Here is a 24,681-nt window from a genome sequence, read left to right on the forward strand (position 1 = left end):
GGAGCTATCCATTAATGTTCGGAGAGGGCAAAAATATAGTCACGCATATTACGGAGAATCCAACTCCAGCTAAATTTCGAATGGCTTTTTCTCATAAATGGTAAATCTTAGAGAAAAAAGTATGTGACCAATTTGTAGAAAATTTCATGATCTACAATTTTGGTTTGAGTTATTTTAATCGTAAAACTAACCGTTTGGCCAAAAAACCTATTTTTTGACCTTAGACCTTGGATAAAATTTTGAGCACTCATGGGATAGATGGGGACTTAATATAAATCTGGTTTAATACGCCTCGTTCGTAATTATTAATATTAGTATTGGATCCTGTTTTAAGGATTAAGGAATGTATGATATGCTAAGGTTAATATTTTATTTGAAAGTAGCCGCCTTTCACTTCATGGCATTAGTTCTTAGAAAAGCCGCTAGAGTGCAGATACTTAGTTCTTCCAAAAGCCTGTAGAGGCGCTGCTTATGCTGTTTGGTTGCCATGGAAACAGTCGGTTTGAATTCATGACAATCAGCAACTTGAAATCGCTCCACTCTCGAAGGCTGCCCTCGGGACCTACTTTCCTAAGATCAATATCCTCAGTTTTACTCTAATGGTGATTCGGTTTTTATCCTCCATAACCTACATTGTATCAATCAGTTTTCGATGTCCAGAACTGACCATGATGAAGTTCCACGTGTATTTTATTCCTTTTGTATAGTGTTCATTATGTTTACGTTCGTCGTGAAAGAGTAACTTTTTGGAGTATCTATTATGTATTTCGTGTTGTTAGCTTTAGATTTTATTCAACTCTTGTAAATAATGAACCGTTATGTCACGCTTAGTCAGTTAGGGGATGGAACCTATGGTTCTGTAGTTTTGTGTAAAAAGGTTGATACGGGAGAAATGGTTGCAATTAAAAGGTATGTGTGACAGTGGCAGGGCTTAAATACTTTCCATTGAAGTACTGCGAATATTATTTAACATTCTTCCGTTGTTTTTCTCTAGAATGAAGAGGAAGTATTATTCATGGGAAGAGGCAATGAATTTAAGGGAAGTGAAAGTAAGTGATTTAAAGTTCTTCTGGTGTTTTTTTATAATGGAACTTGTTTACATATGAGTTTTTATTCTTCTAGTCCCTGAAAAAGTTAAGCCATGCAAATGTGGTGAAGTTGAAAGAAGTCATTCGGGAAAATGATACTTTATATTTTGTTTTTGAATACATGAAAGAGAATTTGTACCAGTTGATGAAAGAAAGGTATGTGTTTACAATATTATTAATTTATATTTTGCCCGTATGCATGATAAATCTGTTGGTTTTGGTTTGATAGCGTGAAATCATTTTTATATCTCTGCTGCTATTTTCTATATATTTGTCGATACTATGAATTTGTGATGCCAAAAATCTCCTAAATTTTGCTCATGAAATATTTCCTGAAGGATTCATGTCGCTGTGGGTATCTGTAAATGTGAGGGCTCTAAAATCTCCTGGTTGCATACTTTTTTGTGATAGAAAAGAAGGGTTTGATACATAGAAACACACAGAAAATAGACATCTAGTAGATATCTTCAGATAGATAAATAGTTATCTAATAGACATCTATCATAGATATCTAATAGATATATTATTGTCAAAATAGCAGCAGTTATAATAGATATCTACGGTAGATGTCTATTAGACATCTACTGTAGATGTCTATCAGATGTCTACTGTAGTTGTCTATTAGATATTTAATTATCTGTTTTATACTTATCTATATCTATAAAAAAATTTCTCATGCCTATGCTTGATGCAATTAACATTAGTGAAAAAATTGTCGCCCTATGATCAAAATGAAAACTACAAAAATATTACCATGGCATGGCATTGAACTTGTGTTCCCCATTCAATAGCCAAAGGCAAATAACCAACTGATCTTGTTGTAGAGATAGAGCTTTTTTGAAATTATATAATGATTGTTAAAAATACCACTCTGAAATTAATTACAGCCAAACTAAGGCCCATTCAATGGAATCATAATCTATTCATAGATGAAAATAGACAATATATAGATACAGTTGGCATAGTCGCCACGCATCGTTCTACGCGTTGCAAAATTTTTCATGTCCGCCATCACTCCAGTAAGGAACCAAAAAAATTGTCCCTAAATCAAATGTTATATTGCTTCCATAGCTCATGAATCGCGTTTTAAAACACATTTTCGGAGATGTATCCAAAATCGCCCCTTGTCACCTGCACATCTAATAGATGTCTAATAGACATCTATTAAATATACATCTATTCATAGATGAAAATAGACAATATATAGATATCTATAGATATCTATTTTCCGTGTGGGATATGGTAGGGACCCTGTTCTAACATTGATGCAGTAGTGAAGTACTACTTCTGGGAACTTACATTTGTTGGCTAGGGCAGCTTGGAAGACTTTCATTGAGACTGCATTACGGTTAAAGATGACTGAAACTGTTCCCTTGAAACTTATTTTGTACTCTCATAGTTTGAATCTTCAGTCTCACTCTGAGAAAGGTGATAGGGGTCACTAAAAATTTATCATGATATAGTTTTTTATGGTGATCTTTCCTTACAAGTGTGATCTAGCATGTATCCACGAGTATATCTACCCTCATCAAAGCTAGTTATCGATGGATGCAACTTATATGTATATTTTACTGTCTTTTTATTGCATTAATTTATCATATTGGCTTATATAATTTTTGTACTCATTGCTCCATTATTAAGACAAATTAACAAAAATATTAATTATATCTAAAAAATCATTCACAAATAACATGAATTAGCCAATAGATTGGTATATCAATTATCTTCTTAACATGTTTACAAGAGGGGTTTGGGTAATAGTATAATCTTCTTTTGATTTAATAGCCAGAAATAATACTCACTAACTCATTATTGCATTTTGCAGGAAAAAACCTTTTCCTGAGTCAGCTGTAAGAAATATTGTTTATCAGGTTTTGCAAGGGTTGTCATTCATGCACAGACATGGCTTCTTTCATCGAGATTTAAAACCAGAAAATCTGTTATGCTGTGGTCCAGAATTGGTGAAGATAGCAGACTTTGGTTTAGCCAGAGAAATACGATCCAGTCCGCCGTACACTGATTATGTGTCAACAAGATGGTAATAAGATAATTCATGTTGAGTGCCTTACTTTATTATATGACTCTTATATAATGTTATTTTTCAAGGTCTTGCTACATGCTACACATGTAAGAGGTAAAGATGAATATGCGGAGCCCTAATTCTGCATCATTGTGACTGTCACTTATTCCAGTATTTTATGGAACCTATTTTTCAATTTGCTTTAAGGAAGAATGGGGTTTGATTTTATGCTTCAGGCACATGTCTTGTCTTCATGCATGATATGCTTAGCTTGTAGCAAGTATGATGATGAAAGCATCATGCTCTAGATGGTTATGGATCCGTTTTTAATCTAATCCTGACTAAATCTATGGCTAATCTTCTATATTATTTCTGCTGTATAGATACCTTTTTCTCAACTTGTATACGCAACCAAACTCTACAAATGAAGTACCAAAATGCACCAGATTTATCAGAGAACATGCAATGGCATACCTTACTTCCCAAATATTGCTATTGTTACCTAAAATTGGTTTTTAAATAATTAAAAAAAAAACCGGTAAATATTCCTGACGTTAACGGCGCACAAACTGATACATTTGTTCATTTGCAACAATATCTCACATTCTTTAAATAACTTTTATCAAAATGCGGCTGATTCCACATTCAAGTCTCCTGTTGATACGTAAGTATGAGTAGTCATCATTAGAGCGCGGAAAAAAAGTCTCTTTAAAAGTCTGAGTTATTTCCATGAGAAAGTGGCTGAATTTAACTGAATTGATGGAGAAAAGAGGGTAGAGATGCGGATTCGTGGGTTTACGTTTTATTTTATGGACTTTTAAGACAGCAGATCACCATAATTTACAAAATATTTTTTTTGATTCTGAATAACACTTTCTTTGATGATCAGCAATTGTTCAAGAATACAGTTGACCCCTGTAATTTTTTTTAGCTGATCAATAACTATCTTTATTTTGAAATAGGGCAATTAAAGTCAAATTACAGGTTATGGATAAATAATTTAATTATTAATTGCATGATATAAAATAAAGGAAAAAAATGTATTTTCATTCACTTTGAGCTGCATTGCCAAAAGATTATTTAATGAAGTAGTGGCAGATAAGGTATTTTTCTATGTTTTCCATGGTAAATTTTGTGCGACATTCGGTCATAATAAGTTTATACGGCAAAAACGATCGCTCAACTTCACATGTTGTAATAGGAGCATATCGTAGTGTAGCCACTTCACTTAAGGTGAGTTTTTGTAAAACATTAGATGCCTGCCTCTTGACCTCTCTGTTGAGAATCTGAGCTATATCAGTCATTAACTTGAAGCCTTCGTTTGTATCCAAAACTTTGCACAATTTGCCATAAACACTTACGGCTTGTTCACCCTTTACACATTCAACTTCTTCACATCCATCATTGTCACACCGAATCACTGAGGCTCAGGATGGAAGATTTAAGATATTTGATTTTTTCTGCCAAAAACCCAAAGGATGCTGAAATACATATCATTTCCAGTTGAGTGTGCTATCTTCTAAGAGTTCTCGAGCGATTTGTATACATTCTGCATCGTCTTCAGGGTCAACATTCTGTATAACCTGAAGTAAAAGATTAAAATACAGTTTTCCTCTTTAATTTAGAACGTGCAGTTGCAGTTATTTTTAACTGAGCAAAATTGCAGGAATTCTATTTCATATAATGAAATTGATTCATCAGTCACAATCATAACTACAAACAATTACTTACATTCTTAATTTTCTCGAAGTGTTGTGCATTGAACATGCAAGCTTCCAGCCATGTTCCAAATTTCGTGAGGACTGGATCCGGAGGCAATGGCAGATTACAGCAAAATAATTTGTATATTTCCACGCGATGGTGCTTTCAAAAATACCTACGAAAATATTAAATATTATTTCTGCAGTAATATATAAGAAAATTTATTTTTAGTTTTATTAACGGCAAGTACCTACCTTCTTAATGGTAGAGATCCACTTATTTGCAGTGGGAAATCTTATGCGAATTTCTTCGCATACTCTGTGAAGAGCATGCACTGTCCTCCTTAAACATTTTTCCATAAACGATGTGAATAGAGGGTGTTTTGATTTGTGAGTGAGAATGTTCAATGCCACAAATAGCTCGCACAAGTCCAAAGCAAACTCATCGCCGGTGGCTGCAAACGATAGTTGGCTCTGTCGTAAACTCTGCAAGCTCACGGTCTCCTATAATTTCACTTGATAGATAGATGCGATGAGCTGTCAATGTGCTGTTTCACATGTGACTTTTTGTCCGATGATATCTTGAAAAATAATGAGAAAGATAAATTATTATGGGCATTACTTTTAAAGTTAATTATTCAGCAAAGCTCAAAATAGGTCTTCGTATTTTTATAAATAATTATAATTAAAAAAACACACAATGTACAGTTAAAGATTTATCTAACAATTATGACTTATTCGGGAATGCCAAAAAATTCTTAAGATAATAATTATAATTATTAAAGTCGTCAGATTCAAAAGTTGTATTGATACGGTTTTTCACAAGCATTACAGTAAATACTATTGCTCAGTACTTGCATAGTGAAGCATACGCAGTCAGCTTGGCTTCTGAAGATGCCTGTCCTTTCACCTAGTACATTTTCTTGGGCTGGGCTGCACAAATGAGCGGACAATGGTCTTGCGACGCTTGGGGACCTCAGCAAATGACTGAAATTTTATGCGGCTTAATCGAATATATAGAATTGTGTTCATACAATGTGTAAACATTCACCAGTCCTTGTTGAGCCTTCATTTTTCCTCTTCGACCGAGTGCCAAGAGTGCATTGTTTGCCTGTCTACAATGTAGGCTCATTTCGTAACCATCTACACTCAATGTGAGACATTCACTTAGTCGGAAATAGGGTAGTTTCTTTCATCAAGGAAAACGAAATGCATTATTACGGAGGCTTCCGCGGTTATTTATTTGGTGATGGTTTTCCGGGTTTACACCGCGTTGATACATGTTTTGCGGACGACAGTTTCGGGCGCGTTCCAGCTCCCGTCTTCGGGTCCAAATGAAATGACAGATCTGCAAATCATTTGGACCCGAAGACGGGAGCTGGAACGCGCCCGAAACTGTCGTCCGCAAAACATGTATCAACGCGGTGTAAACCCGGAAAACCATCACCAACGAAATGCATTGATTGCGATTCCTTACCCACCATTAGTGTATTCATAATATACAAATTATTCGGTTTTAGAAATCCCAGTTTAGACGAATGGCAATGGTGAATTTTAACCTCATTTGAAAAAGGCCAGATTAGCGCCAATGTGATTCCACTCAACGTGACGAAACAGGGACCTAGTTTCTATACGAGTAGATAGGAGTTTTACACTGTCTGAGATTACTAATGTATGCATGAGGCACAGAGCTCAGGGAAACATCTCTTAATAATCAAGCATTAAAAATACCTAAGCTCGGAAAGTTTCCTTTGTTTGATAGGGGAATAGTAATCCTTATTTAAGACAAGCGCTACCTGCTAGCACAGTACTCAGCTACCTGCTAGCTGCCTGCGTCATATCAGCGCTCAAGCCTCGCCCCAAGGTCACCTCACCGCAAGGGAACCAGAAATATGTCACAAGGACTTTTCCCATCATTCCTACTTAGCCGTCGCGTTTTCGCACGCTTGAAAATTTTCACCTTTCATTTAATCGCGAAAAATAGATATCGTCATTCTAAATTCTAAGAGCGTGAAAAGCGCACTCCAGGAGTATAATCTTTCGATTTAGGCAATAAAAAAATATGTAATAGGAAACCACCCTATTCTTGATAACCTTTCATATATTTGTATCATTTTTCACTAATCTCCTGCAAAAAAGCAGAGTGCAAGCATAGAGTGTAGCGCTGTCCCCTTGTCAGCAGACCACCCGGGTTCAAATAAGTTGGTTCATAATGTTCCTTTGTGAAGTCTTCGGACACCCCTAGCAAAAAAGGGTGAGGTGGCCCAAGGAAAGAAACAATATGCGAATTTAACATGTAATTGGATAATTACGTGGTGAGCTCTTCCCTCACATATCCAAACCACCTTCGAGTTGAAGCACTGCATGGGTTTACTTCATGAACGGTGGAGTAATCGAAAGAATTCTTTGCAGTTTCAGGAGCTATTAATAAAATTCCGCATTAGCAATTGTTAGTAGCTTGCATTTTACGGTAAATATCTGCTCCGTGTAGTATGTACCGCATTAAAAAAACAAGATTTGTCCGACACAAAGTTGAACAAATGTGGTCACAACAGCCAAATATTAACTTTGGCAGGTATTTTCAATAAAAAGTCCCAGAAAAGTCTCTTTTTAAAGAAAAAGTCCCGCCACAGCAAAAAAAGTCTCTAAGAAAGTCATTAAAAACGGTTTTATTTGATGAGATTGGTGAAGAATTGTATTTAAAACCACGAAAGTCCCACTTTTACAAAAAGTCAAAAGACTTTTTTTCCGCGCTCTAGTCATCATATGCGTTTAACAGAGGATAGTGTAATTACTTCCAATGTTGTGTTTAAAGAGGTCCTCTGACCTCAATTTGTACATGGACATTCCAATTAAATTTGTACATAAGACCCTGCCTTTTTTTCTACATTTTAATATTAGAAACGTGCCTATCCCTCTGTAGACCTGCATTGCAAAGAGCGGGGGAAGCCCGCTGGGAGCGGGCGCAGCACGCTCGTCAATGGTTATTTTCATTTGTCTATAGACACTGATGTTTGCATTGACGAATGAAAAAAAAGGAAATATGTATGAATGTAATTTGCTCTCAGCCTCAAAAATGTTTTCTTTTTCTGTTGGAAAAATCTTATAATTAATAATGAGGGAACAATAATTATGCACCTATTTTATTTGCCTACAGTTCAAAGCTTTGAATAATTAGCTTACTTAACTTTCTTGTGCTTACTTAGGTATCGAGCGCCTGAGGTTCTGCTGCACTCCACTACTTATGGAAGCCCAATAGATCTTTGGGCAGTTGGCTGTATTTTGGCTGAGCTGTATACATTTCGGGCCTTATTTCCTGGTAGTAGTGAAATTGATCAGCTTTTTAAAGTTACATCCATTCTTGGGACACCAGATAAGGTATTTATTTTTTGGACCATGATAACTTATTCTTATAGCCTGTAGCGAATCCAGGATATTTTTTTTCCAGGGGTGGGGGGAGGAACAAGGGTCTGACAGGCAAACAATCTTCTCATACTTGAGATTAAAAATAAGATACAACAATTGCTAAACAAAATATTCTCTTTCTTTTAATATGAAATTGAACGATTGAGGCTACAAAAATACACAAAAAACAAACAAAAAGTCTAAAAGTTTATAAGTCAGCTTGATAATGTTAACCCATCTCTCATTGAGTTACCAAATCTTGCCAAAATCTTTTGCAAACTTTCTAAATTTTTTGTTCATGAAAAGAAAATTACCTATCTTGTAAAGTGCTTAAGCACAGAAACATCTCAAATTTTGTTTTTACCTGTTTTGGAGAATCTTTTTTTCTTTAAATAATTTAATGAATTGCATGTAAATATTTAACTATTAGGTGTAAAAATAATGCTCCATTGATAAATTTTTAAAACATAAGTTGTGTGTTGGGTTTTTTAAAGGTAAGGCAGTCAATATCTTTCCTACAGCCCCTTTAACAAAATAGCTCAACACCGAGCCAACCTTCTTACTAATACTTTCCTAAATACAGTAGATTCCGTTTAATGGGTCCACCGGTTACTTGGGGCAGCCGCTTGATTGGGGCAGATCTTGAAGAGCAGAACCCAACAGAGGAATATTCCAGAGTATTCTCCGCTTAATTTGGACAGCATGCCGCTTTATTGGGCCATGAGTCGGCGACATAAACTACATACTCGCGACGAAATTAAAATTTTTTGTTTTCAGAATACTATTTGTTTATATTTTCCTCCTTCGATTTACTCTTATTTTTCGAAAATGTTCCTTTTACTGCCCTATTTTGAAAGCTCTTGTTATTATTATAATACCCGCAAGAGGATAGGACTTATCTTTAATTGGACTTAGAAAAAAGACATTCATTCGGCGTCGCCCGAGGCTGTGAGAAATATTTTTAACTTACTTGATATAATTCTTAAAAATGATAATAAATTAACTAAACACGCTGATTTATTAATCAAATGAAGAGTTCAATATACTTATGTTGCATTATAAACATTCTTTAGTCTTCTTTCTACCATTTCAAAGTTTTTTATGCCCATATACGAGGGAGTTCGCCTAATTGGGGCAGCCGCTTAATTGGGGCAAAGTGCACAAGTCCTGATATGTCCCAATTAACCGTAATCTACTGTACTATTTTCATTACATGATGCTCTCTATGTTTGGCCTCTTGTGCTGACTAGGTATTTCCTTATTATTTGTCTTTCGTTGGTCACTTAGCTTCAGAAAAGATGGAGCTCCTTCAAATCCTCAAGTTTATTGTTTCGTAGATTTTGGTTGGTCTTTGCCGCATATCTTGTACTGCAGGTCATAAAATTCATTTTCTTTGCATGATTTGTAGTTCATATTTAGTGGAATCACTGTATTACTCTGAATATAGACCCCCCCCCCTAATTTTGAGGCCTCAGTCTCGAGAAAATTTTTTGAAAATACACTTGAATATATTCCCCCCTTTACTTTTATCACGGACATTTTTGGAAAAAAAGGGGGGGACTACATTCAGATAAATACGGTACATACTTAAAATTAAAAAGAAATTTGTGCTTTCACATGATTCTGTTCACAAAGCACAAAGTTCTTTTTAATTTTAATAATGAATCGCTTTCACCAAGTTACGCCTCAAACAATCAATTTTACGGTACATACCTTCAAGTCTCTTTGCTCTGCTATGACAATTTTGGACAGTGGATTTTCTTATCTGGTGCTATCTCTGTGATTTTATTGATAGATTTCTCAATGAACACATTGAAATTTACGTTAAACAGACAGCACCCTTGTCTCCCTCCTCACCTCATTCTTGCTTCTTTGCAGCCAGGTCCAGATTTAATCTTGGTTTTTTGTTTTCACATGTGTAAATTGCATTGATTTCCAATCAACATTATCAAATAGCAGCAATATTGCTACCCTAGTGCCCTTATATTACTCAAATCCATAATTGTCTTCATAAAGAAATTCCTGTTCACATGTCATGCCTCTCATCTTTTAGGGGATAGGAATGTTGATGTCTGTCTTGAATTCCCTTGGCTTGTTTCTTGTTGTTTAAATGCCACAGATAGTCTTGTGGAACCGACTCAATGTCTCATATTCTACATTTTTCAATAATTTCCAAGAATATCATCAATTCCAAATGCTTTATTCATCCGTGAGTCCTTCTTTGCAGCTTCAAATGTGTATCTTAAAATGGAAGCTCTCATATCATCCAATCCAAATTAATATCCTCTTCAGTTACTATTTTTGGTTATTATTTCTGTTGATTTTGGTTTGGTTAAGAATATTTCCATTGCGTAACTCTTCCTGGTATTCCTTCCTTCTGTTCAATTTGTCTTCATTTTCAATCAGGAGATCTCCATTCTTGATATTGAGGGTTCCCACTCAACCATGAAAACCTTAAAACCGTGGATAAGCCATGAATTTCATATATGGTGAAAAAACCTGAAAAAAGCCATGAATTTCATCATTAAACAAATCAAAAGAAAAATCAAAATGTCCATCATATTTCAACGTCAGTCACATGCAGACACTGTCCACGAATTTATCTGCACACCTATATTTGAAGTGCAATTATTGGTCAGTGTGCCATGATGACACATTGACCTTAAGCCTATACCAAAGAAGAATGGTAACCAAGGTATTCATTAACCCTGGCAAAAATTCAGATGCTTCTTAATTTCCCTGGCACCCTGGTCCCTCCATTTTCCCACTCACAAGCTTAAGCCAGGGCTGAATTTTGCTATCGATAGGTGACGTCATGAGAGGTAAACACTTTTATTGCTGCGTTTGCGTTCACGGTTCCTGTCGCGTTTGTTAAAGTTTTAGTTAACGTGCAGCCGATGTTCATTATGCGATCAATACTTCTGCCTAAAATGGTTAATCAAAAAATCGTGAATTTGACGTGTTAATAGCCTGGAAAATAGCATGAATTTTGTATTTTAGTTTGAGTGGGAACCGTGATTTCATTGCCTCTTGCAAAGGTCCTATGGGCAGCTTTCATCTTTCCACATGAGAGGTTTTCGTCCACATCATCGGAAAAATTCTTCATCCATATTTTTTAGATTTGCTCGCTTTTTGACAGGCTATACCATTCCTCATTATCTTTTAGTTATGTTTGCCTTCTTTGGATTTTGGATTTGTTTACTCTGCTTTTACTCTATTAGTTGTGAGACTTCATCTGTGATCCTTTGATTTTTCTAGGCAACTTTTATTCTCTCAAAAACTTCTGTTGTAGCCTCCTGTGGTTTTCTTTTGGTTTATTCTCTACTGCTTCTTGAAATGCTCACTTATTTTTATTCGCCTCAATTTTTCTACTTGCCTCAGGTTCTTCAGTTTTCTTCACTTGAATTATAAGTTAGATTTCATCAACACTCAGTTAATGTCACCATGGTGCTTCACCAAAATATAGTCAATTTGAATAAAATTATCTGTAAATAATTGGCTAATTTTATACTCATTGCATAATTACATCCCTTTCATTCAATCACAATTGGTCACAATCCACGTAACATACTGATAAATGGTATAAAAGCTGTTTATTTTATAATGATGATGTACCTGCATTGACCAAGATATCAATTTAAAATATTCACATGTTATCATTAAAAACAAAATAAATCTGAGAAAATTTTGATGCAATTTGGTTTCATGTGCAGTCGCTGATGATTCAATTGAATTGAGGTGGAAACTAGAGAGCACATTATTTCATGTCTGTTTCTTGTGGTTAGCGCACATCTGTCTCGGTAGCCTTTACATGTATGGATGAACTGTAGCTTGGTGGGGCCAGGCTCTACCACTTGCAGATAATCTGCACTCATAAGATGGATTCCATTTACACCAATCAACTTGTAAATTTCCATTGAACTGAATTTCAGAGAAGACCATCCAGATTAAGAGATTGCAAATGGGTCTTGCCTTAAACATAATAACACTATGCATATTTTTCTAATGTGTATTTGTGGTCAAAATTAACCACAGTTGCAGAATTTAACAACTCGATATATGTTTATTTCATTTCAGCGGGACTGGCCAGAAGGTCATTATTTGGCTAGTGCAATGAAGTTTAAATTTCCTCAGTTTCCTAGCATCCCTCTCCACTCAGTCATAAAAAATGCTAGTTCAGAAGCTATAAATCTGATGAATGATATGCTGAACTGGAATCCTACTCGAAGGCCTTTGGCCCAGCAATCACTCAGGTAAAAACATACTAACTACATTCTATGCTGCCTCAAGTATTTTTATCTTCATCACAATTAATACTTATTATGTAATTCATGTACTCAGATCTATAATTTTTCTTCCTTGCACAATTCTTTCTTGAATGTTTGATATTTCCATGCTTTATTTCATATTTGGATCTAAAAATTGTGTTGGAGGATGCTCAGAGCAACCACCAACAATCTGTTGAAATACATGCATGTGCTTGGAAAGAAGGGCATTCAATCAACAGTACAGTTACCAGAATTGATATTTTTGGAGACTAATTGCAATTAATTTAATCCATGATTTGAAAGAAAGTAGAAAATCATGTTTGAGCTGGATATACAAAATATTACATGGTATTGTTCTTCGTTGTTATTTGTTCTGGAAAATTCATCGGATACACTGTGAGGGATTTTGGGGAATAGCTAATTAGGCTATTCATTGAGTCTTAAGCATTTTAACATCAGACAATTTTTCCTTACAAAAGCTTTTTATTTCTTTTCAAGTACAATTTCTTTCCTCATCTCCTTCCTTCAAGATCTTTTCTTCATGGCTTCTCTCACAACAATCCCCCTCTCATTCCACAGCAACCCCTTGGCAGCCTTCCATCCCTCTTCATTACACATAAATGTAAAAATCAACATAAAACCCAAATAAATAACAGTATTAATTAAACATAAAAATAAATACAAAAAATTACAGCATATGTTAAATAAAGTCAAAATAAATGGAGGTACCACGTTGTACATGTATTAACAAATTTACCTAAAATTGCAAATAAAAGTACAAAGTAGTTTAGAATAGGATCTTGTATTCATTGATGATAATAATGATTTCTGTAATGCTAATGGGCTCCCCTATTACTAGCATTTTAATATATAAATGAACACACATTCAAAACGACCCATGCTTTGGATACTCAGGCTGGATTCAAACCCGGGACCTTTGTTAGCAGATTAAAACTTTTTAAAACCATGTCACATGGTAAGAATCTGCTAAGCTAAGAATCGTAAGAATGGATCTTGGGTGGTTCCACGTTCTCTGGGTTCTTTTACCAACATCTCCTCTCTGTTGCTGGAGGCCATCTCAGGTCTCCATTCCACCTTGAAGAGTAGAAAGGTTAGCTGAAGAACCAAGAGAATGCAGAATCACCCAAGATCCCATTAACCTTACCCACAACCTTTGGTTTGGTGGGCAAGGCCCCACTGCTGCTGAGTGGCATTGATTGGAATACCCTGATCATTAAAGCTATAAACTTTTTTTTTAGCCATAGCCTAGCCTTTCTGACTGATCTGATTCCTTGGAGCTGGTGTTTGAGTCAAACTTTTGGAGTCAGGTTTTGATTGCATAATGAAGGAGATCATAGCAGTTATGATCAAAAGCCCTTTAAAACTGGAATCATGATGAGGAAAATGCTTTCCCTGTTAAGGGCACCATTCTAGCTATTTTGACTTCTCTGTGCAGGGGCTCTTGTGGGGGTTCTCTTGAGGCATTGAATCCCACATATAAGCTCATTGCCAGTCTCAGGATCCAAAGTAAAGGAATGACACTCCCATCCTGTAGTCTTGACCCTTCAATGGATGAGCAGCCTTTTTCACATCATGATTAGGTGGTGTTTTTCCTATTTATTGTAAGATTTTTTTACATAAAAATTGGGGTATATTCCAATACTTTCAGTTTAAATATGATGTCCTCATATTTTGTTGGGCTATCAAGTTTTTAAAACTAAATTTTAGTGTCAGTGATATGTAACTACTACCTTGTGAATTATTTTCCTCTATTAAGATGCGAAACCGTATTTCACATCCTTCATTTTTGTCTGGGTTTGGACATGCATTGTTGAACTAGTAATTATTAGTTTCTAATTTTGGCCTAATGTGTTTTTTGTTATTCTTAATCTTTATTAAATTTATGAGTTCACATGATGCAATCCTGTTCAAAGTTTATTTATTGCCTGGTGAATTATAAAAATATGGATATTTACGTAATCCTGTGTCACACTCCAGCCATACAAAAGATGACTCGTTGATGCAAGTGTTAGTGTCAATATTGGTGGACATGAATTTAATTAAATTAATTTTCCTAAAGCAACCAACCCAGGTGGCATGCTAAACCTGCTGCACACTTGCATCAACTTTATTATGGCATCATTGCAAGTTTGCAATATGTTTGACATAACAAGCCTGGAAACTTGAATTAAATCTCCTAGTTACACGTTTACAAACTTGCTGTAAACTTGTTGTGTCATACCCTCTACATACTTGTCATGTCATACCTGCCGAATTATATCATGCACGACTTATACTTGCCATATTGCTGGAAACATGTATCATCATGTGCAGAAAAATACCATTTCACACCTACCATTTCTGTAGTGACATTTGCTTAAGGAAAAAACGCTTAAATTGTGTCCTACTTTAATATTGACCGTGAATAACCTCAAATTATGATAGCCAAAATTGAAAAATTCTCCACCCAATTATATCTTAGTCGTTCCTCTTCATTTCACGTGCACAGAAGTTGGCAGAAGTGGTTAATTTGATAAATAATTAATATTTTAGGAGAATAAAATAAATATTTACCATCCTTCATGATCTGCATTGATGAGAAACTCTCCTCTGTTTCTCCTCCACTGTTTAACCTTCTCTCACCTTCTTTGTTTGCTATAGTTGACTCTTCTTGTTGATAAATATCGCTGTGACCTACAAAGTAAATGATAGAGGCAAGTGTTTATATATGTAAATACTAAATAAGATGCTCCAAAAGACATAACAAGTTATACTTATCCGTTTTATACTGACCTGGATTTTGCTGCGATGGTTTGCGAAATGGAAAGGACTGCAGGGACCAAACATAGCCTCCCAACCAGTAAGCCTTTGCACTCACTCACTCACACACACACGCCAAGCTGAAACTGCCGAGAGAATAAGCTCAAGAAGAGCGGTCAAGATGTATAATAGGAAAGTGAGAAGCGTACACTTACAGTTTTACACCGACCCGGGTTTGCTGCAATGGTTTGCGAAGATGGAAAAGGACTGCTGGGGCCATACACAGCCTCTCCACCAGCCAGCCTTTGCACTCACTCATTTACTCACAATCACACGTAGACAGCAAAACATACAGGCTAACAAGCTCAAGAAGAGTGGGTCAAAATGTATAACAGGCAAGTGAGATGTGAATAGTGCTATTTCGGTATCCAAGAGGACCTTTACAGTGCGGAAAAGAGATCTTCATGACAACACATATCTTAAGTGATAGCTTTCCTATTACTGCTCTTGACCACTCTTCTTGAGCTTATTCTCCCAGCAGTTTCAGCTCGGCGTGTGTGTGCGAGTGCAAAGGCTTACTGGTTGGGAGGCTATGTTTGGTCCCTGCAGTTCTTTCCATTTTGCAAGCCATTGCAGCAAATTCCATGCCAGTGTGAAACGGAGAAGTGTAACTTGTTATGGCTTTTGGAGCATCTTATTTAGCATTTACCTGTCAAGGCCGTAGAGCTAATCACTGCATATTGAGTTTTTATACTTTTCTGTGTATATCCATATAAAGCATGCTGTTTGCTGCAGGCATGATATGACAAGTCTCCGGCAGGTGTGATATGTCATGTTTTCTGCCTGTGAGATGTACAAGCTAGTATGTATTCACATAACTAGCAATCTTTATTCAATTAAATTAAATTTTATTTATGTGGAAAATTGCAAGTCAGTGTTTCATTATCTTTATTCAAGCTTGCAAATAGCTTTCAAGCTAGAATTAGTTTGTCATAGCAAGTTTGATACAAACTTACCATTACAAGTGTTGTCATGACAGCCCTATGACAGGTTTGTCGCAAGTTTACATGCAATCAGGGAAAATTTCAGCACTAAGGTTGAGGAAGGTACTCGAATTTCAATTAAAAGTTACAGAAGCTCAGCAGAAAGCAAATAGGTCTGTTTAGTTTTAAAAATTTTCAACGATGTGTCATATATTTGTTCATAAAAAAACTGCCAATACTATCTGTTAAATGCAGGTTAATTGTGCTGGAGTCATAAAATGAGGCAGAGGGTTGAGCCTAACACCCGAAGAGGGGCTAATCCCATTTTGAGTCTCACGGGGTAGCAGCGTACCCTAACTCACTATTTGAGTAGCTGTCACTTCCCGTCAGTTACAGCTAACATCTTTCTTTCGCAAAAGAGAAACAGCATTAGCTATAGCCAACATTTGGTGTGAAAAGGTTTAATTTGTAATTTGTGGTCAAGGTTAGAATTGCTTTTTCAGTGGTTCTGTTAAATATGCTGGCAATATTGGCATTGGAATTGGTTCTATATCCATTATTGAGAAGGTTGACCACTGGAATTAAGAGAGAATACTTTTTATCTTTTGAGTGGTTGAATGTGTTTGCTAGAAGTTAAGTATAAACTCTAAGCTTGAGAAATTGAATGAAAATAACATATTTTTTCAGGTATCCCTACTTCATGGTGAGCCAAAAGCTAGGCCAAATTCAACCTCATGAGTCAAAGAGTTTATCGCATCTTAACACCGGTTCCAAAGTAAACCCGCTGCTTCCAAAAAGTGTTGTTCCACAGCCTCTAGCCTTGCATACTGTGCCATCTCATATCACCCGCAAGAGGTTTCAAGAAGAAGGAGACTACATGTTTGAGTAAGACAGTTCTTTTCTGACTCAGTATTTTTCTGATATTTTTGTGTGTGGCAGTATCACTTTGAAGCTGGGGTTTCTGTCTATGCTAGTTGCCTTAATGCCCGGTGTTTTTTGTTGTGAACTAAGGCAAATTGAGTGGTGAATTCACATGGGTGTAGGCAGAGAATTTGGCTTGGTTGAGCCAAGGGAACACCGCAGGAACACCCACCTTCTGGGGTTCCCCAGCTTCAAGAGGGAGTGTTCCTCTTCATAAAATTTTTTAAATTTAGTCTTCTCAGAACTTATATTAAGCCTAATATCCAAGAACATTTTTGTATAATACTAAAGGTGTTGAACATAAAGGGGTTACCAGCATTGTGTGAAGCATGGCTGCCGCAGCTTCAATTTGTCAAATTTTTCTGGGAAGGGTGAGGTCGTTGGCATTTATATGTACAGTATACTCTTGATTATATGAAGTCAGTGGACTGGAAAATTGGCACTTCACAATATTGAATTTCGTAATTTCAAAACTTTTTAATAAGTTGCTTTTGTTTCTACCACACTTTTTGTTTCTTTAATGGCCTTTTTTTAAACATTTTTGGTGGTTATTTATGATAGAATTCTTAGAAAATTCTTTTTGTCATTGATTTTTATTGATCTTATAGATCATTAAATAATCTCCCACCACAAACTTCCCATTATTTATAGCTAAATGCCAGCGATCTTAATGCCAAAGATATTGCGGTCCATTTTAGAAAGTGACATATTGTAAATTTTGTAATTAGAATTTGATCTTAGAAATTTGTGGTCAGTAGCAAAAAGCAACTATTATCTATGCATAAGATAGATACGGTTAAACTCTCGACTATGTAAAGTAGGATATTATGAAATTTTCAATAATATGTATGTAGTGAAATTGTGGTCCCGGCGAAAAGTCTATGGTAAATTCTTGGGGCTATTCAAAAATATGAAAAGTTTTGAAATTATGAACATTGGGGTCAGTCCCCAGGATAAAATGGAATTTTTTTAATTCGAAAAATGGCAAAAATTTTGTCAACACAACTAGTTATTGCAGCGAAAGCAGCAAAAAAATCAATGGTCTGAAAAAGCAGTGGTGCATCAAAGTGTGAAATAGTAAATAATAGTAAAACTTTCGAGGGAAAGGGTTGCCTAAAAACTTATGATGGGAATCTAGGGGAAGTAGGAGTTCAGTAAAAATATCGTGGCTAACACAATGCCCCTATTTATGTGCCTACACATAAACATTGACACAAACAATACTTCGTATTTTAATATGTGAGGAAGGTTGCTTAGGGTATTTCTTACACTACTACTCAAACACTATGTAATTGAATCATACCGAGTAAATATTTTAAGTCCATAAAATTGCACATTTTTCAACATTCTTGTGGATTAATAAGCGACCTCGTGACAACACTTTTCAATTCAACAGTTGGAAGTATGAGGAAAGAAGAGCTTTAAGTCACTCAATGATAGAAGAAATGTTTTTCATTATAAAGATTCATTTTAGAGACAATGTTACATTTCAAAGGGGGGAAAGGTTGAGGAAAATACTGTGGTTGTCAATGACGAGAAGTGGGTAGAGGTAGTAAAGATATCACTGATGATATCATAGTTTATACGTGAGCCCGTGTTGAGGGTGAAACGGCTCCTCTATTGCCAATTTGAATTTGATGATTCTGTACATTAAGATGTGGGAGGGGGTGGGAGTGGGTGACGGTTGAGGGAAAAGGAGAAGGGGAAAGGGAAACCACTAATGTGTGAGGGTATGGGGTTGATGGAAGAGGTTGAGGAGCGGGGAATGGAAAGTATACCAGTGATTTTTACACACCTGTGATTTTTCCTTGGAAATCCTGCATTGTGAAAGTAAAGGCCCTAGGCTGGATGCTCTGGAGCAAGTGGAAATTTTAAAATGTGTAAGATCCAATTATGATATTGTTAATGACCTTCTGTATATTTCCCATTCCCTGCTCCTCAACCTCTCCCTCTTCCATCAACCCCATACCTTCACACATTAGTGGTTTCCCCTTCTCCTTTTCCCTCAACCTTCACCCACTCCCACCTCCGCCTATGCTCACAAACATGGAAAATGTTGTACTCCGTTAACACACTCAATGCTGAGAAAATTTATCATAACACACTGCCACGTGGAAAAAATATTTTGCAATAATATCAGATATTATGTCTTCCTTAATCGTATACAATCATACATAGTTCAAAATTATTAAAATTTGCACTATTAATAAAGAAAATATTAAATATTATAATAAAATTATAATAAATATATTATAATAAAAAGGCAAAAAATCTGCTGCAAGCAAACGACTTGTATCCAGTCATAGGAGAAGACACACTGAGATGCTGGGCACAATTGCAGGGTCTAGTAGAAGATGCAGAGGCAGATGGCGGGCCGAGAAACCTAATGGGACCGATGCCTTGTATTCAAGGCATCCGCGTCCTAGGCTAGCGCGGGATGCCTTGAATTCGAGGCATCCGCATTGAGTGTGTTAATGTCCTATTGTATTCTTCCCTCTCTCCCCTACCTCTCACTCCTTGCCCGCCTTTCACTGCAGTTAGTCAGCTTGGGTGCATCGACCCTACCTACCTCCCCATCCTCTCACATCCCCTTGGCTTTTACAACCAGGGAAAAACCTAACCCCTCCCCCTCCTCCCTCCCAACCACACCCTACCTCTTGATTGCCCCCCCCAACTACCTCTGGTTTATATGGTCAGGTATATAAGACGACCTTCCATTGTACTCCTCGCCTGAGGATGACGCAGTGCTTTGAAACTGCGGTCGTGATTAAATAAATATATATGTGGAAAAACAAAGTTCAATTTTCATTCATCATGAGTAAATTCCATAAAGTGACGCCTCAAACCATCAACTAAAAATTAAAATTACATTAGCCACATCCAATGCTAATTTTTATGGATAGAGAGCTTGTTAGCAGCAGAGAAAGCCAGAATGGAGGCATTTGAAATGTGGTATTACGGAAGAATGATGAAGATATAATGAATCAATCGAGTAGGTAATGAGGGTGTTTTTAGGGGAGTGGGAGAAAAAATAATTCCTCTAAAAACCTTAAGTAGAAGAAAGAACAACTTAGTTGGCCACATTATGAGGCATGATGAGGATTAAAACTATCATAGAAGATCAGGTGGAAAGGAAGAAGTGTAAGGAATGGCCCCGAATGAATTACATAGGACAGTTTGTAAAGGATGTATAAGAGAAGAAATGCATTGCTATAAAAAGGCTAGCTGATGGGAGAGCTGCATCAAACCAATCTTAGGTTTTTTGACTAACGATGATGGTGATGAAAGAGCTTTAAACTTAATTCAACTAACAAAGGATTTAAATGACAAGAGTTATATTTTTAAGCGACAAGTTATATATTTAGGAGTATTACAAAAAAGCACATTTTGAGGCAAATTGCCTTTACACAGTAACTGAAGTTTTAATGAACCTTGATTTACAAATAATTACTTGCTGATTTTTGATCCAGCATTCCTAATGTTCACATTTGTTTTAAGTCTTAAAAAATAAAGTAATTGAACTTTGATTAACATACTTATTGTTATTTCATATGTTCTGCTTAGCAACAACCATATTAACCCCAACAGTGATGGCAAGTACTATGTACTGTTTCACTAAAATATTCTAAGTTTTTATATATTTCTTTCTTCTCTGGATGAAAACAGAACCTGCACATTAAAAGTTGAGATCCCATAAGTGATCCCATTCATTGAAAAACTGCAGTTTAACTCAATGGCAAGTTCAATTGGTTCTGAAAAAATTATTGTAGAGATAGCCAAGAAAAATTTTACATAGTTTCATTCCTACATTGACGGTTAAAAATGCCAAGTTTAATTGAAATCTGAGTTGGTGGGTGTCACGCCTGGATGAACTGACATGGAATGACCTCTATATGTCTTCTTCCTTGTATACTCTCATCTCAGTGCTACACACCTCTTCCAATGTGGTCCCTTCCGGGATTATTTGTATGCCGAGCTTGGAAAGTCCTTTGATCAAATCTCTTTGGTATTCCATATGTGTAACTGTTTTTAACTGCTCTCGTGTATGTGGGTGCACTGAACGTTACATTCTTTGGCCACTGAACATTACATAGTTGTTTGGCCGCTGACGTGTGGGGTGGCCTATACTGTTTGGTGTACAAATCGGAAACGCTGCTTCAGAATCCCACAAGACAGGCACTTAACTGGGCTATAGCTCCACCTCCCCCAAATTTTTACACGTGTGGTGACTGGCAGAAATTCCGTTAAGTGTCTTAAAACATTAGACCTAGCCTCCCCCCAAACCAAATTTATGGCTATGTAACTGCCACAAGATATACATGTAAGCAGTGTAGGAAAATATAAGCGCATAAACCGCATTTCTTGGTGGAGTGAAAAGTTTCCCGCAACGCCTAGTGAGACAGTTTTCCGAGGAACCTGTGAATGAGGAAAATGGCGGTTTTCTGCGAGTTAAATGAGATTGTAAATTTCCGAGAAATAATATTCCTCACGTAATTTGATGATTATAAAGGTTGAAGTTGATGCCGATGAAAATTAGTTTGCATATTTCCGAGAAAAGAAACAATATCCCTTTTGTGAATTAGTGAATTAAAAGGGAAAGGGTGCATGTTGGACATGAAGTAAGGCCAATGGGGAAGGAGCATCTTTGAGCTTCAATATGAGGTATAAAGCATGGCAGTAAATGTAGTGGGAGCAGCACCCGAGCATTAGGAACCGGAAACAGAAACCTACTTCCCTAGTTAGCGAACAAATTAAATCTCAAGGAAAGTAATTGTAATTGTAACTGTAATTTCCTTGATTACTTTTTATGAAATAACTGCAATTGAGCCAGGTTAATTTTTCTCAGTACTTTTACCAACTCTGGAGATAAGCAGTTCCATGAAGGCCACCCTGCATTACATCATAATTGAGTTGAACGTTAGGTAGGTGACCTCCTCCGCGCAGCCTGCAGCCTGAAGGGCCTCTCTTTGAATGAGTCTTGCAGACTAGTTGAAAATTGTTTATGAAGTTAATGCCAAGTAGTTTTTCTAAAATATTCATGTTCTCTGCATTTATAAGATTTGCTGTGACTACTAATATTAAATTCTATAGTTAACATTCTCAAGCGGTTATTATTTACAGTAACGTATTCGAAGTTGGGTTATCTCCGATCGGAGGATTGGAAAGGTATGGAAGGGCGAAATATTGATGTTCTTGTCGGATTTTAAAAATGTGCTATTTTCCCTCAATTTACAGGTGGTGTTATCAAGATTACTTTCACGGCTTATATTCCTTCGCGATTTATGCATGCAGAACTTTTTAAAATGATTTTTATCTTTTTTAATTATGAGTTTAATCATAAATTGTATGAATTTGATCGTTATTTTCTCATTACTTGACTCTTAACTCAACAATGCATCATTTCCACTGACGCCAATGCATGCTCCCAAGGCCGTAGCCAGAAAATATTTTCGGGGGGGTTTTAAGGAATAGTAGGCAAAGGTAATATTATTTTTATAAGATAAATAAAATAGCATATACAGTTAAATATATGTGTACATTAATTATAAACCCTTAAAGGAAAATATAAACATATTATTAAAAATTAAATTTAGCCTTTACTTTTTTTGTGCAGCGAACAAATTAATTTACTCCTCGGTGTCAATGTCAATTCTGCGGTGGATTGACATCAAAGCCAAACCACCTTAACCCTCTCTAACCCAGAGCTGATTCTGGGAGAAATCGAATTTCAAGATTTTTCATTTTGAAAACTTCAAAATTTGACTCTCGATTATAATTATCATTGCAGCTTAATATTTCGTCATTAAAATTTACACTACAAAATAATGGGTAGTTTACATATTTCCTAAATAGAGTTGAAAATTTAAACATTTTTGATGTTGCTTGGAAGCAACATTGGGTTATTTATTTTATTTATTTATTTATGTCACACCAAAAACAGCACTAAGGCCTTTACATTGGGCTTATAAACAAAATAAATTACATATATAAATATAATAATGAACATGTAAAAAAATGATATCATAAATAACAATCATTTTCAGCTTATACAACAGATACAAAAGGTCAGTGTCAGAAAGATAGACTTTTCACTTGGCTATTAAAATTAGAGCGGGAGGCGAAGATGTCAAGGGAGGAAGAAGTATTGGAGACTGAATTGAAAATAGAAGGTAGGCGGGAAAAGAGGGATCGTTGAGATATTGCCAGACGGAAGTTGGGCTGGTGTAGAAGTTCAGTATTGCAGGTTTTGCGAGCAGGAATGCGTAGTGAAAAGAAGGACCCATTTAAATGGGGTAAAGAAATTTGATGTCTATCGTCAATCTGCGGTGGTTGGGGTGTAATAATCCAAGTGAATGAAGTATTTCGGCACGTGAAGAGAATCTGAGGTGAGGTATGCGATGTCGAACTATTGCTGAGAAGAAATTGAGTGGACGGTTGATTAATTTTAGTGTGGTGGGAGAAGCAGTTGACCAAATGGGGGAGCAATATTCAAGAATGGGTTGCACACATCCAATGAAGACTGATTTCAAGGCACTCGGTTCGGATATACGCTCAGACGATATAGGGTCCCAACCACTGCCATAGCCTTGTTAACAACGGTTTTTATATGTTCGTAAAAGGTTAACTTTTGGTCAAAAGTGACGCCTAAATCGGAGTGGGATAAGACAGAGGGAATGGGTTGATTATTTAGAGTATAAGTGGAGGTGATAGTGCTCTTCTTCAGCGAGAAAGACATCACAGTAGATTTTCCAGGATTCACACACAACTGCCATTTATTGCACCATTTCTCTAGCGATTGAAGAGCAGTTTGTAAAACCAGGGCATCAGCCGCGGTGTTAACCCTTTTAAAATATTTTACAATCGTCGGCATAGAGGAGAACACCACAACTAGAGGGAAGAATGTCATCAACAATGTCGTCAACGTAAAGAGCAAACAGAAGTGGGCCTAATACACTGCCTTGAGGCACGCCAGAAGAAACGGGTAAGTAATTCGATGAAAAACCTTGTATTAGAACTCTTTGGCTACGGGAACTCAGGAAATTAGAGATTAAACATAAGAGTGTGCCATGGATATTAAAACGCGACTGGAGTTTGTGGATGAGGAGGGTATGATTAATAGAATCAAAAGCTTTAGAAAAGTCAATGACCGGCCGTATACCACCTGTGTACCTTTACATCTGTATCACCTATAAATGTACAAGCTTGAACTATTTTCAACAAATAGAGATAAATTTTAACAAAAATCGAGGGTTATCATATAAATGCATGTATCGTGGGCAAAGTACGCCATGCACGCGGCCGTGTAAAATTACCAGGCGCGCCCGCTCGATAGTTAACAAATCAAATTACAAGTATCTACGTACCTTCAAATGTACCAATAAAGATTTGTGATCCTTATATCAAACTATTTTTCTCCGAAACAGCTTGTTTTATTTAACATAAAGCTCTAAAAATACAATGCAAAATTAAATACCTACTGATTCATATATTTAACGGGTTGATATTGATATACTACACTTCGCAAGTTTCACGTAG

The 24,681-nt window shown here is 36.3% G+C and overlaps 1 protein-coding gene across 2 annotated transcripts in view; it reads left to right on the forward strand.

The window, feature by feature from the left end:
* Positions 1–506: 506 nt before the first annotated feature.
* LOC124163911 (serine/threonine-protein kinase dyf-5-like) overlaps positions 507–24,681 on the forward strand; it is a 34,133-nt gene continuing 9,958 nt past the window's right edge. For both annotated transcript variants that reach the window (XR_006865875.1, XM_046541018.1), the window contains exons 1-7: positions 507–909; positions 995–1,049; positions 1,123–1,244; positions 2,914–3,126; positions 8,015–8,186; positions 12,291–12,466; positions 16,912–17,109. Coding sequence is in view for 1 of the 2 variants with exons in the window: in XM_046541018.1 (XP_046396974.1) it covers positions 809–909; positions 995–1,049; positions 1,123–1,244; positions 2,914–3,126; positions 8,015–8,186; positions 12,291–12,466; positions 16,912–17,109 (1,037 nt within the window). In the remaining variant the exon portion in view is untranslated. The remainder of the gene's footprint in view (positions 910–994; positions 1,050–1,122; positions 1,245–2,913; positions 3,127–8,014; positions 8,187–12,290; positions 12,467–16,911; positions 17,110–24,681) is intronic.

The sequence above is a fragment of the Ischnura elegans genome, chromosome 8 (assembly GCF_921293095.1).
Source record: "Ischnura elegans chromosome 8, ioIscEleg1.1, whole genome shotgun sequence".
Lineage (NCBI taxonomy): Eukaryota > Metazoa > Arthropoda > Insecta > Odonata > Coenagrionidae > Ischnura > Ischnura elegans.